Source organism: Amblyraja radiata, chromosome 3 (assembly GCF_010909765.2).
Source record: "Amblyraja radiata isolate CabotCenter1 chromosome 3, sAmbRad1.1.pri, whole genome shotgun sequence".
In the NCBI taxonomy this organism is placed as follows: domain Eukaryota; kingdom Metazoa; phylum Chordata; class Chondrichthyes; order Rajiformes; family Rajidae; genus Amblyraja; species Amblyraja radiata.
Genome location: NC_045958.1, coordinates 76,536,564 through 76,549,589, shown reverse-complemented (window position 1 = coordinate 76,549,589; position 13,026 = coordinate 76,536,564). Strand labels below are relative to the sequence as shown.

Here is a 13,026-nt window from a genome sequence, read left to right as displayed (position 1 = left end):
CAGTCAATAACATCTGAACTCATCTTCCACAACGCCTACCCAGTTCACTTTCCTGCCTCTTAATTCCCTTCTTGACCTACAATCTATTGATCACTGCCTTGAATTGGTTAATGGGAGAGCATTCACTGCTGATTGAACAAAGCAACTTCTCCTCATCTCTGTCTTAAATAGAGTGTTACCCTGAGAGCACCCCAGTACTTTTTTAGACTGTACCCTGCAGAAACGACCTCTTGCCATCTCGCCTGTCGCCCTCTCTCAGGGAGCTTGGTTTAATCATCCTCAAGATGTTCTTGTAGAATGGCTCCCTTATCCAATGCTCCAGATTCTCTCAATACTCCAAGCAAAGAAGTAAAGTGATCTTAAGGTGCCATCACACCTGTAAAAATAAAAGGACAATAAATAAAATGAGAATATAAATATTAAAAAATAAATAATAAAACATGCAAAGCAGAATACTAGTCGTAGAACTAGCAAAACAGAATACTAGTTGTTTAAAAAGCAGGTGTATATGAAAAATGCTAAATTGATCCTTAACTCTGCATATACATTTGAAGAATGGCAATAGAATGTAAGAAAATATGATAGTACATATATATCAATATCTAAAACCTTATTGATCCCATTGTCAAAAACATTTGTCATTCGCAATTAATGACATAACCTAAGAACATATCCTTGGGGACGTGAAGTTGTGATGCAGTACCCAACTTTAAATAATGATCCTGTTCACTTTGTGCCACTAAACCCTCTGAGTGATGAATCATCAGATTAATCTGCAAAACTTTTGTCTCTGTTGGAATTAGATTAAGGGCTAGCTTATGTGCTGAAATGCTTTTATGTGCCAAAATGATCAATGTTATCTATTTAGTCATATGCCATGTGGCTTCTTTGTAGATCTGATCATTGTTGTGGAAATGAGAATATTGTGTCATGGTTATCTGGAAGAACCACCCTTATGAGATAATGGTCCCCAGATTAATTCATTTCTATTTGAGTGCTTTGTAAATATAAGGGTATGACACACTCACTTCTCCATATATTCTCCAGGCTATGTAAAATGATGCATATTAGACATACCAGTGAGAATTGTCAAAGAAGCATTGATAAAACAAGTGCTACATGTGTGGCTGATGGTAACAATTAATAACACCACATTCCATAACGGATCTCACTCAAGCTGAGTTACTAATGCATTGAATGCTCCGTACTTGACAAGTTTAGTTCTGCCAAATCTTGAAAGGAGAATAGAAGAGAAATCTAAGGAGGTTTTTTTAAATATCAGAAATCTGACATTTAGAAACCGGTTGTGGGAGTGATGATTGAAGCTACAATACAAGCCAATACCTTATGGAAATGCAAGATAGAAATATATGCATTAATATATCATTCCAGCAGGAGATGTACAAGGCAGTATTGAAGAATGATGTGATGATGAGCATTTTCCAGAAGTTGATCCAGACAGTGGAAGAAACAACCAAAGGTTCTTCTAAATTTGAGTCAAGTGTAAACGATGCTGATGATACTGCATTCCTTTAAAAATAACAAAATGGCACGATTGTAATCATGTGTTGTCTCACCGCTGACTGGTTAGCACACAACAAAAGCCTTTCACTGTACCTCGGTACACGTGAGAACAAACTAAACTCAAAACTAAACTAAAAAATGACTCAAAAAAACATGACAGAGTTAATTTGTAAATATTTGGAGTATATGAATCACTTTTCATTTTTATAAAAGAAATGAGCAGTGTAGCACACGTAGATTTATGACCGGCAGATATGAGAAGTGTAGTTGAAGACTCTCCATATGTCTTCATGCTGGGATTTGACGTAAGAAATGTGTGAGCATGCAGGCATTGAGTACAGTTTAGGAATTGTTGAGCAGGTCAAAGGTAATGATGTACTGTAGCACTGTGCTAATGCGATTACTCTGTTTCCAATCTATCTTACAGTCAGATTCATACCAAGATGATATCTACCCACTGACTGCTGGAGCACAGCCAGCAATGACTGCGCAGGAGTGGCTAAATGGATTCAACAAAGGTCAGTCTTGCACGTGCTCGGGTAAGCTCGACCAGCAGGCTCTCATGTTCTCCTTCCTTATTAGGACATTGGTCATTGTTAAGGAGGAACATTTCCACCAGTGAGTCACCAATCTCCTGACATCCCAAGGCCTTTCCATCATCCACATACATGTGAGGTACCACAAACAGCATTGAGATAAATAACCAGATAAACTATTGTATTGGTTGGTTTAAGGGATATGTGGTCCTGACACAAGGGACAATTGCCACACATGATTCCGGTACTTGTGCAGCTCAGAGCATGTCAAGAGTGTGAAAGGATACTCTGCACTTTGCTGGATGAGGGAAGCTCTCAAGAAACTAGGTATCACTTAGGGCAAAGCAGTCCTAGTTGAGCTTGCCTTCCAAACATGAGCCTAAAGATGTATTCCCTCCATGAGTTGTACACTGCAACTACAGTGTGTATCATCTACAAAGTGTGCAACTGGGAAATTCCAACAGTCCCTCCCAAACCCATGACCTCTGCCACCAAAGAGGTCAAGGGCAGTGTGGGGCCAGCACTGACTGCAGGTTCACTTCCAGGTCACACACGACCCTGATTGGAAGTATGTTGCTGATCCTTCATTGTCCCTGGATCTGAACTCCGAACTCCAAACCCAGCACTGTGGCAGCACTTTCACCAGGAGCAGTGCACTGGTTTAAAAAGGCAGATCACCAACATCTTCACATGGACTGTTAGGGAAAGGCAATAGTTGCTGGTGGTGTCCAGATCCTGAGCAATGAACGAATTAAAATATATATCTGGATTAGGCCAATATTGCATGGATGCACAAATTCATAAGTGAATTTTGTAATCAATGCAAAGGCTTTACTATCACTGATACTGAAGAAAACTCCTCCACTCTTCTTGAAAGCAGATCCATGGGATACTTTATAGCCACCGAAGGCAGCAGCTAGTAGAAGGCACAGTTTAACTCCTCATCCCAGATGGTACCTCCAATGGAGTGGCATTCCCTCAGTATCACACTGAAGCATGAGCCTGGAGCTTCATGCTCATGTGTCTGGAGTGGGAATTGAACTCTCAACCTCTCACTGAGCAAAGCTAACACCACAGTAGAATCTGCTTAATCTGAAGAGTTTGGCTCCACATTTAGCAGTGGCACCTTTTCTCTGTTTTAATCACAATTTTCACTCTCATGGTTTCAGATCCCATACTCGTATCTTTAAAGCCCGGTTCTAACAACCAGCAGTGTATTACCAAGAATAAAAGCAATGATCTGTGCAAGCTGCCTGACTTCATTAGAAGAGATCACGTGGCGATGAATGCAATCCAGCAAAAGCAGGAGCAAACGAATACAGAGAAAGTACAAGAGCAGAAGAGGAATTATATATCAAATGGGTACGATCTGTCAGAGGGTCCACCCCCTAAAACGGAGAATGAGGTAAATTAGAAAATGAAAACTTTTATTTCTGAATTTTACACTATCCCTGATCTTTACATTGATCCCTGCACTATCATGCCAATCACAACCATGGATCGCTATCTGTTGAATTTTCCCGCTGATTTGACTTCTGCGCTCCTCAAATACGTGCAGTTTAGTGCGTAAAACAGCCGCTCTCTGTCCGGTAACTAATTTCATATCCACGTACCCACAGTCTCTTACAACCGAACGTTTGTTTTTGTCAATAATTGCGATTCATCCTTAGATTCAAGCAATTTAAACTCTTTTTGGGGATAACATTTCAAATATTTAATTAGAAATAGACATTGATTGATTTCTTTCTCCCCCACCAGCTTCTGCAGATGTTTTACCGACAGCAGGAGGAGATTCGGAAACTACGGGAGACGCTGGCACAGAAGGAAGTCCGGGTGAAGCAGCTCGAATTGGAGATAAAAAACGTCCGTTTCAGTTCCATTGATTATTGAGAAAGCAGTGAAGGGGCAGGGTGAAGGAGGAAGGAACTATGGCAACATAACTCGCCCATTAAATGGCGCTCTTCGCGGAGCTGCAGTCTACTTGAATATAATTATATTTTTATTGAGGGAAAAAAAGATGTTTAATTTGTAAAACTTTACTTACTGTACAGGGTGTACACTTTTTTTGTTTCTTATTTATCTCTTTTATATGATAGTGTAAATTGATTTTTTTTTTTTAACCCTGCTACTGGCTTTGGTATGATCTACAGTTCAGAGCTTTACAGTGTCGTTGCATCTCATTTACTTTGGTGGTTACTGCAGCTTTTATTGTGTGGATGAAATATAAATGCTTTTTTTTTAATGCTTGCCATCAGAGGCTGATTCACACACATTTATCAGGGCTCCTGTAATAAAATAAACCAACCATTATGCTCAAAGGGATGAATTAGGTGCAAGAATATCGATCGGCCTTTTTATATATAATTTGTTTTGGACTCTTGGTCCTTTTTTAAATCAAGAACTGTGTTGACTTGGAAGGTCAGCTTTTAGCTTGAAATATTGTCATCAGATGCTATTTTTCATTAATAACTTTAGCAACTTTTGTTCTCCTCAGTCTGAGTTCTGCAGCATCAGTTTTCCAGGACCAGTCACTTGCACTATGAGCAAGCTGCACCTGATTCACAGGGACAAGTTCCCATTTGAAAGGGTTAGCCTTCATTTCAAGAAAAGACATTGAACATAATGAGCATTGTGTGGATGTAACCCGAGCCTACCTTTTGTTTTCAGCACTACTTTTCTTTTAGTGAAAGAAAATTTTAGTCACACAGTTCCCTTTTTTAAACAAAAGTTTTAAAACACCATCAAGATCCTTTGATTAGCCAAATGTTAATGGATTTACAAAGTGTGCTGATGCATAGACATGCCAACTGGGTCTTGCTATATTAAGTAGCTGACGCCTTCAACTAATTTTATTTAATCCAAGAAATGGTGAATGTGACTTGTCATACTGCACAGCAAACATGCACAGCATTGTGTCCTATTACATTGTAAGGTGATGTGTCTCAGTTTCAGTGACATGCTGCAAATGTGCACTGAAGAATAACACCAAACAATGGGCCAGTATCCTGTTGCATTCTCAACTTTTGCAGCCACAATGGTCTTTTCAATAAAAGCAAACCTCTGATGTTTGAATACTCAGAGGGCGTTGGAGAGGAAACCCACCCACCACTTGCAAGGCTTTGTTGCATTCCCACCTCTCTCTTCCAACTTTCTTCTCTCGAGTACAATCAGCCTGAGGAAGGGTCCCAACCTGAAACTTTGCCAGTGCATACCCTCCACAGATGCTGCTTCACTCACTGAGTTCCTCCAGCACTTTGTGTTTTGCCCAAAATTCCAACATCTGCAATTCCTTATGTCCCCTTCAGATATTTTAGGATGCTTCCTGTGTAAATGAGACTGGCCTGAAATGACGGCCATTTCCCTTTCTAAAAGAAATGCCAGTCATTATTTTTTTCCAATTTGTTATTTTTGTTCTTTCCAGGTAAAATACACCTGGATGCATTTGAGATGGCCCTACTTTGCTTTGATTCAGCAGTCCTTTGGACAAATTAATATAATTTAATTGAGGTATTTTACTGTGAACTTCTTTTCATTGCAGCTCATGTGAAATTTGCACTGGGTCTGATGGATCTTGTTGGCTTTCTGGGATAAATTGTGAATGTTGCCTTTTACTTTCCCGCTGATTTTGTCTTGCTGTAAGTTTCTGAGATTTTCAGGTATCGATAAATGTGCAAAAGGAACAAAAAAAAAGTCAGCACAAGTCAAGTTTGTCACCTTTGGCTTAGCAAGTAGTTTATGAGATTTATTGACCCAAGTTGTACCGGCAGAATTTTTTTTCCCATGGCATATTTTAATTACTCGTGGTTCATAGAACTTGCTGATCTGTTCATATTTTTTATATGTAGATTAAGCAGCACATTACTGTTGTCTCAGTAGTTTTGATGGTGGTTAGTTTAGGATTTGCATTACTGGAGTCATAGAATCATACAGCACAGAAACAGGCTTTTCGGCCTACCTCATCCATGCTGACCAAAATACCCATCTAAGCCAGTCCCATTTGACCCGTATCCCTCCAAACCTTTTCCTCTCCATGTTCCTGTCCAAATGTCTTTTAATGTTGTTCTTGTAGCTGCCTCAACTACTTCCTCTGTAATGCCTTTATGACCTCAGGTCATCCCAAAGTGCTTTACAGCTAATGAAATGTAGCCACTTGTAATGCAGGAAATGCAATAGCCAACGAGCTCCTACAGAGAGCCATAGAAGCAAGTGGAAAATGTTGCGTCATAAAATCATTTGATTCGAAGCTGCTTCATATTTAACTGCCTTGATATTATCCTTTGCCAGAACAGCGGCCCCTGATCAATGCCACTGCTGCAGAGAAGTAATTCTGTTTGCAGTATTTTGCGGTCAAAATCAATTGAGAAAGAATAGTGCTGGACTTTAAACTGCTAACAAAGATGCGTGTCCGCTTGTTCAGTCCTGGGGATTAACCATTTCAAACTAGATTTAAGGGGAAACTAACATCATGATAAAGAACTGGCAAATGTTTCCTTCGGTTTAATCCCTTCACATACAAACATGTAAGCTGGAAAGTGTGATGACGTTACATTACAGTTTGCCTTTCTGGGTTATGTCCAGTGCCTTCACTGTTTAAACGACATGCTGCCACAAAACAAACAAGTAAGGATTCTGCCCAGGTAGCTCCACCCGGAGCTAGGCCGGATTAGTCCATGCAGGTGATCTTGTTCCGCATTGACTTCCCCCAACATAGCCTTCTACTGCTTTCCCCTTCATGTGTTGATTGAGCATCCCTTACGGGAATCCACGCTGTTTGCCTCAATCATTTATTGAGATCGGCTGTGCTCCTTTCAATGCTCCTTATCAATGCCACTGATAAGTAAAAAACTGCTACCCTCTGGGTTATTGGACATGAACATTGGCTGACTGGTAAAATGTTTTGTATGCATAGCGTGCTACTATCTTAATTTGTAATATTCTCTGTATTTTCCTGTCCTTCTAACCACTGGTCAACTACAAGCAGTGCAGCCAATGGATATCTCTACAGCAAAGGGTATAGGCATGGGAATCTTTCAGCATTTCCAGGTTATTGATACGAACTTGATTTAAAAGGAGGCATTCTCTGTAACATTTGGAATTGACACATTCTGTATTCAATTGTAATCTATTTAGGATTTAATAAAACAACAAGTTTCCTGTATCAAACATGCAGTACAGTACCATTTAACTTTTATTTTTGCTATCGACTTTGTATTTTACCTAAACATTTATCAGGTCTCTGTTGCTGCATTTACAGCAAGTGAAATATAGCAATATCAAAGATAACTAACCAAATCATTATTTGGATTAGGATTAGGAGGTAGATATCGGACATGATTGAATGGCAGACTCGATGGGCCGAATGGCCTAATTCTACTCCTATAACTTGTGAACTTGTGAAATGGATATTTTCTAAAATGAAATCAAGATAACAGGATAAATAATTGCTTTAATTTATAATCGGCTATATCTGAACTCTCTGATCAAATGTTGCCGTCAAACTCTCAAAGAGCAGTGTAATTCAGGAACGACTGGCGAGGGTGAAATTCTACACTTTTGGAGGTTGATATTCTGATGACATGGATTTGAGGTATTTGGTAAAAGAGCCAGAAGGGTGGGGTGAGTTTCATTACTCAAATATTTGTGGTTATCTGGAAAGTGTTGCCTTAAACACTTGGAACCAGATGGAGAAGTAACTTCCCCTGAATTAAAACATAAAATGTTGAAATGCTCAATGATCAGACATCTGTGCAAAGAGAACCAGAGTTAACATTTCATGTTAAAAGTCCTTTGTCCAAATTGGATAAGAGAAAAAAATATATAGTTTTGTTGCAGAGAATGGGAGAGCAGGAATGGAAAGGGGAAAGAGATCACTGATTGTGTGAGGTTGTGGTTCACATGATTACAGCATCTGTAGTATTTTTGATGGTCACTTTCATTAAGGAATTGAGCCAATAATTGAAGAATTGTATGGACATAAAGGGCTGAGTGGCCTCTTCTGTGCATGTTTGATGAGGAATGTTCTAGCATCATCTTATTGAGTCACATGGCATGGAAACAGGCACTTTGGCCCAATTTGCTGACCATCACGCCCCATCTACACTTGTCCCACCTGCCTGTATTTGGCCCATGTCTCTCTGAACCTATCCTATCCATGTACCTATCCAAATGTACATTTGACTTTGGAACGGGTGTGCAAGGGAGTTCTGGAATTCTGAATGTTAATGTCAACTGTTTTACAAAATCTTCCCAATACATCCTAGATATCATTGATTAGAACCAGCGGCAATCAAAATAACATTCATTTTGCACAAGTATAATCGTTAACTGATCACTCTTTCTGAGCGCAGGAGGTGGGTGGGAAATGATGGTGTGAATGGAAACAGTCTGGCCCAATAAAATTGAAGTGCACTGGTACAAGTTTCCAGGAAATTTTTTTTTAAGAATTACATTGGGACGAGGGGATTACAGGCTTGATAAAACTGGATGGGTGGTTGTCGGTTAGTTACCTAAAATTGGAGAAATCGATGTTCATACTGTTGAGTTGTGAGAAACCCAAGCAGAACATGAGGTGCTGTTCCTCCAGTTTACATGTGGCCTCACTCTGGCAATGGAGGAGGCCTAGGATTGAATGGTCTGGATGGGAGTGGAAATGGGAGTTAAAATTTTAACAATGGGAGATCCAGTTGGCCTTGGTGAACTGAGCGCAAGTGTTCGGTGAAGCAGTCGCCTAGTCTTGGCTAGGTCTCGCTGATGTAAAGGAGGCCACATCGGGGACATCAAATGCAGTAGATGTTATGTGAACCTCTGTCTCACTTGGAAGGGCCACTGGGGTCGCTGGATGAATGTGAAGGAGCAGGTGTAGGGACAAGTGTTACCTCCTGTGGTTGCAAGGGAAAATACCTGTGGAGCGGGTGGTTTGGGTGGGAAGGGATGAACCAAGTAGTTGCAAAGGGTGTAGGCTATGCAGAAAATGGAAAGGGTTGGGGATGGAAAGATGTGACTGGTGGAGAGATCACATTGAAAGTGGTGGAAATGTCAGAGAATGGTGTCACCAGGGGAACTCTATTCTTGTTCTGCCTGGGGGGGGGGGGGGGGGGGGGCAGTGGAAGCAGATAAATGGGACATATAGAAGACATGGGTTAGGGATCCTTCTACGACAACAGTGGGGGAAACCACGTTTGCTAAAGAAAAGGACATCTTGGATGTCCCAGAGTCGAATCTCAAATTAGGAGCAGATGCGGTGGAGATGGAGAAGTTGAGAGTGGCGGATGGTCTCTTTGCAAGAGGCAGGTTGTAAGTCATGAATGGATGCTCGACAGCTGCGCTATCATCTCCAAGGCAAAACCATGTAGGTGTCGCAAAGCATCAGTTACGGATGAGTTCAATGCCTTTTATGCACACTCTGAAAGGGAGAACAAGAACACACCAACACAAACACCCACCATCTCTGACAATCCTGTGATCTCACTCTCTGAGGCCAACATCAGAGCATCCTTCAAGGGGATGAATCCACAAAAAGCATCCAGCCCAGACTATGTCAGTGACCAAGCGCTAAAGGCCTGTGTTGAACAGCTGGCTGGAGACCTCTTCAGCCTCTCGCTTCTCCAGTCTGAGGTTCCATCTGCTTTAAATGGCCATCTATCTTACCAGAGCCCAGGAAGAGGATGGTCACCTGACTGAGTGTTACTGCAACAATCTCTTGTCCAACATCAATAAAAGCAAGGAACTAATCATTGATTTCAGAGTCAAGAAACCATGTGGCAATTGTTACTGGCGGTCAGTAGTGGAAAGTTAACAGCTTCAAACTTGGGTGTGAACATCTCTGATGACCTGTCCTGGGTCCAGCAATTAGTTATAATCATGCAGAAGGTGCACCAGTGCCTTCACTTTTGTAGAATTTTAAAGTGATTCGGTATGTCGCCAAACACTCTACCAAACTTCTACAGATAAACTGTGGCAAGTAGCCTAACTAGTTGCGTCATGGCCTGGTACGGCAATTCCAACCCATGGGAACGAAGAAGGTGCAAAGAGTGGCAGACTCGGCCCAGTCCATCCCCTTCATCGAAAACAACTACATGCAGACGCTGCCTGAAGAAGGTGGCATCTACCATCAAGGATCCCCGCCATCGGGGCCATGCCTCCTCTGCTCGTTGCTACCATTACTCCACAACTACTTTCCTATAATTTTCCTATAATTTTCAGGTTCGTGAACTGACCTGCACAACTCCGACCCTTCTGCGACAACAGTGCACTACAGACCGCCTCTTGCACTACCATGGACTTGGTTTCTAATTGTGTTTTGCACTGATCGCTTGTTTATTGCAGGCTTTTTCGTTTCATTGTTTTTTAGAATATACATATAATTTATATGTTTATGTGATGTCCAGGTGGCTTTGATGCTGCTGATTTTCATTGTACCTGTAGATAACAATAAACTCAACTTGACTTCCAGCTGAGAGCTCCAACCTGTTGTTGTGAGGAGTGGAAATGTTCATCTTTGGGTACATGTGGGGAGAAATCCACCCCCCCCCCCCCCCTCCCCTCCCACCTTTAACTAACTACCTTCTACTTTTAGACACCCCTTTCCTGCGGAAAAGACCGTGGCTATTCATTTGATATATGCCCCTCATTAATTCATGTAAACCACTCTAAGGTCACCCCTCTGCCTCCTAGGCACGACGGGAAAGGGCCAGCCTATCTTTATAAAACCCTCCCAAGATGCGGTAATATCCTCGAAAATCTCATTTGTATCTTTTCCACTTGAATAACATTCTCCCTATAGCAGGGTGGCCAGAAATGTGGCCTTAACAATGTCCTGTAGAGTTGTAACATGACATTCCACCTCCTGGACTCGATACCTTGACTGATAAAGACAAGTATGCCAAATGCCTCCTTCACCACTTTGTCAACCTGTGTTACAGTCTCTATGGAACTACTTACCTGCTCCCCTGGCTCTCTGAACTATAATACCCCACAGAGCCCAGTCATCGCATGTCAGCTGGCACAGGCATGATTGGCTGAATGGTCTCTCCTTGCTCCGTGGTGTAGAACAAAAAGCTACTGTTTGTAAAGGGACTGAGGTCGCTAACTGTGACCCCCCTCTCAACAAACACCGCTCATCGCTTTTTATTAAGCGAGTTGCAGCGAAGTCACCCTTGTGATAATGGCAACAAGGAGCTGGGAGCCAAGGTGTGACTGACTACAATGGTTGGGAATTAGCAAATCGCAGTAGGTTCTCGACCCGAAACGTCACCTATTCCTTTTCTCCAGAGATGCTGTCTGACCCGCTTGAGTTACTCCAGCTCTTTGTGCAAGAATTCGTGCAAGAGTGAAGGATGAAGTATTGGAGAAAATGATTAGCAAAGGTATCACAAGTATTCCTCAGAATGATTGCACCAGGACATAGACATTGGAAAATGGATCAATGGTGCTATTGATTAAAAAAGAATAGCTCTGTAACAGGGCACTTGATTTAACCATATATGATCGAGTTGGGTATAGGAGCAAAGAGGTCCTTCTGCAGTGGTACAGAGCCCTAGTGAGACCACACCTGGTGTATTGTATGCAGTTTTGGTCCCCTAATTTGAGGAAGGACATTCTTGCTATTGAGGAAGTGCAGCGTAGATTTACAAGGTTAATTCCCAGGATGACGGGACTGTCATATGCTGAGAGAATGGAGTGGCTGGGCTTGTACACTCTGGAGTTTAGAAGGAAGAGAGTGTATCTTATTGAAACATATAAGATTATTAAGGGTTTGGACACGCTAGAGGCAAGTAACATGTTCCCGGTGTTGGGGTAGTGCAGAACCAGGGGCCACTGTTTAAGAATAGGGGTAAGCCATTTAGAACGGAGATGAGGAAACACTTTTTCACACAGAAAGTTGTGAGTCTGTGGAATTCTCTCTCTCAGAGGGCGGTGGAGGCCGTTCTCTGGATACATTCAAGAGAGAGCTAGATAGGGCTCTTAAAGATAGCGGAGTCAGGGGATATGGGGAGAAGGCAGGAATGGGGTACTGATTGTGGATGAACAGCCATGATCACATTGAATGGCGATGCTGTGTCGAAGGGCCGAATGGCCTACTCCTGCACCTAGTGTTTATTGTCTATATAATTAGCTGGATCATTGCTAAACTTATTTCTTACAAATACATCCAATGGAAAGAGGTAGAGAGCACTCTGAAATTAGCACGTGGAACAATTGCAGATCCGGTTTCTTCCGACATTTCAAGAACGTACAGGTTTGTAGGTTAATTGGCTTAGTAAATTGTAAATTGTCCCTCATGTTTGTAGGATAGTGTTAGTGTGCAGGGATCACTGGTCGGCACACCTCGGAGGGTCGAAAGGCCTGTTTCTACCCTGATCTCTAAACTAAACTGAGAAAGAGTCCTGAACCATAACCTCATCTATCCGTGTCCTTCAGAAATCTGCCTGACCTGTTGAGTTATTCTAGCATTTGTAGAGTTATTTTGTAAACCAGCATCTACAATTCCTTGTGTTTTCGAAACCTGCCACCAGTTTAGTACATGTTAACACCTGAAACAATATTAACCCACTTCAACTGTATCCACCTATCACTCGCCAGGCTTTGGTCTGCCTCACCTCTTTTCCAGCTTCCTCCACCCCTACTACGATCAGTCTGAAGCAGAGTCTGAACCAAAACCTCATGTACCCGTGTCATCCAGATATCTAGGTAGGAAAGAACTGCAGATGCTGGTTTAAATCGAAGGTAGACACAAAATGCTGGAGGAACTCAGCGGGACAGGCAGCATCTCTGGAGAGAAGGAATGGGTGACGTTTCGGGTCGTGACGTTTCAGTCTGAAGAAGGGTCTCGATCTGAAACGTCACCCATTCCTTCTCTCCAGAGATGCTGCCTGTCCTCCAGATATCTGTCCGACTCGCTGAGTTATTCTAGCATTTGTGTTTTCTTTTGGCAGGTCTTTGTGTTTTCACAAGTTGATACCATCAG

The 13,026-nt window shown here is 41.9% G+C and overlaps 1 protein-coding gene across 4 annotated transcripts in view; it reads left to right on the top strand.

Moving 5' to 3' along the window:
• Nucleotides 1-7,223, top strand: part of LOC116971177 (coronin-2A-like) — a 128,523-nt gene extending 121,300 nt beyond the window's left edge. For 3 of the 4 annotated variants that reach the window (XM_033018134.1, XM_033018132.1, XM_033018133.1), the window contains 3 exons: nucleotides 1,952-2,042; nucleotides 3,230-3,465; nucleotides 3,819-7,223. In XM_033018134.1, coding sequence (XP_032874025.1) covers nucleotides 1,952-2,042; nucleotides 3,230-3,465; nucleotides 3,819-3,950 — 459 coding nt within the window. In that variant the 3' untranslated portion in view covers nucleotides 3,951-7,223. The remainder of the gene's footprint in view (nucleotides 1-1,951; nucleotides 2,043-3,229; nucleotides 3,466-3,818) is intronic. The other variant, XM_033018135.1, reaches the window with a different exon arrangement.
• The last annotated feature ends 5,803 nt before the right edge of the window (nucleotides 7,224-13,026 follow it).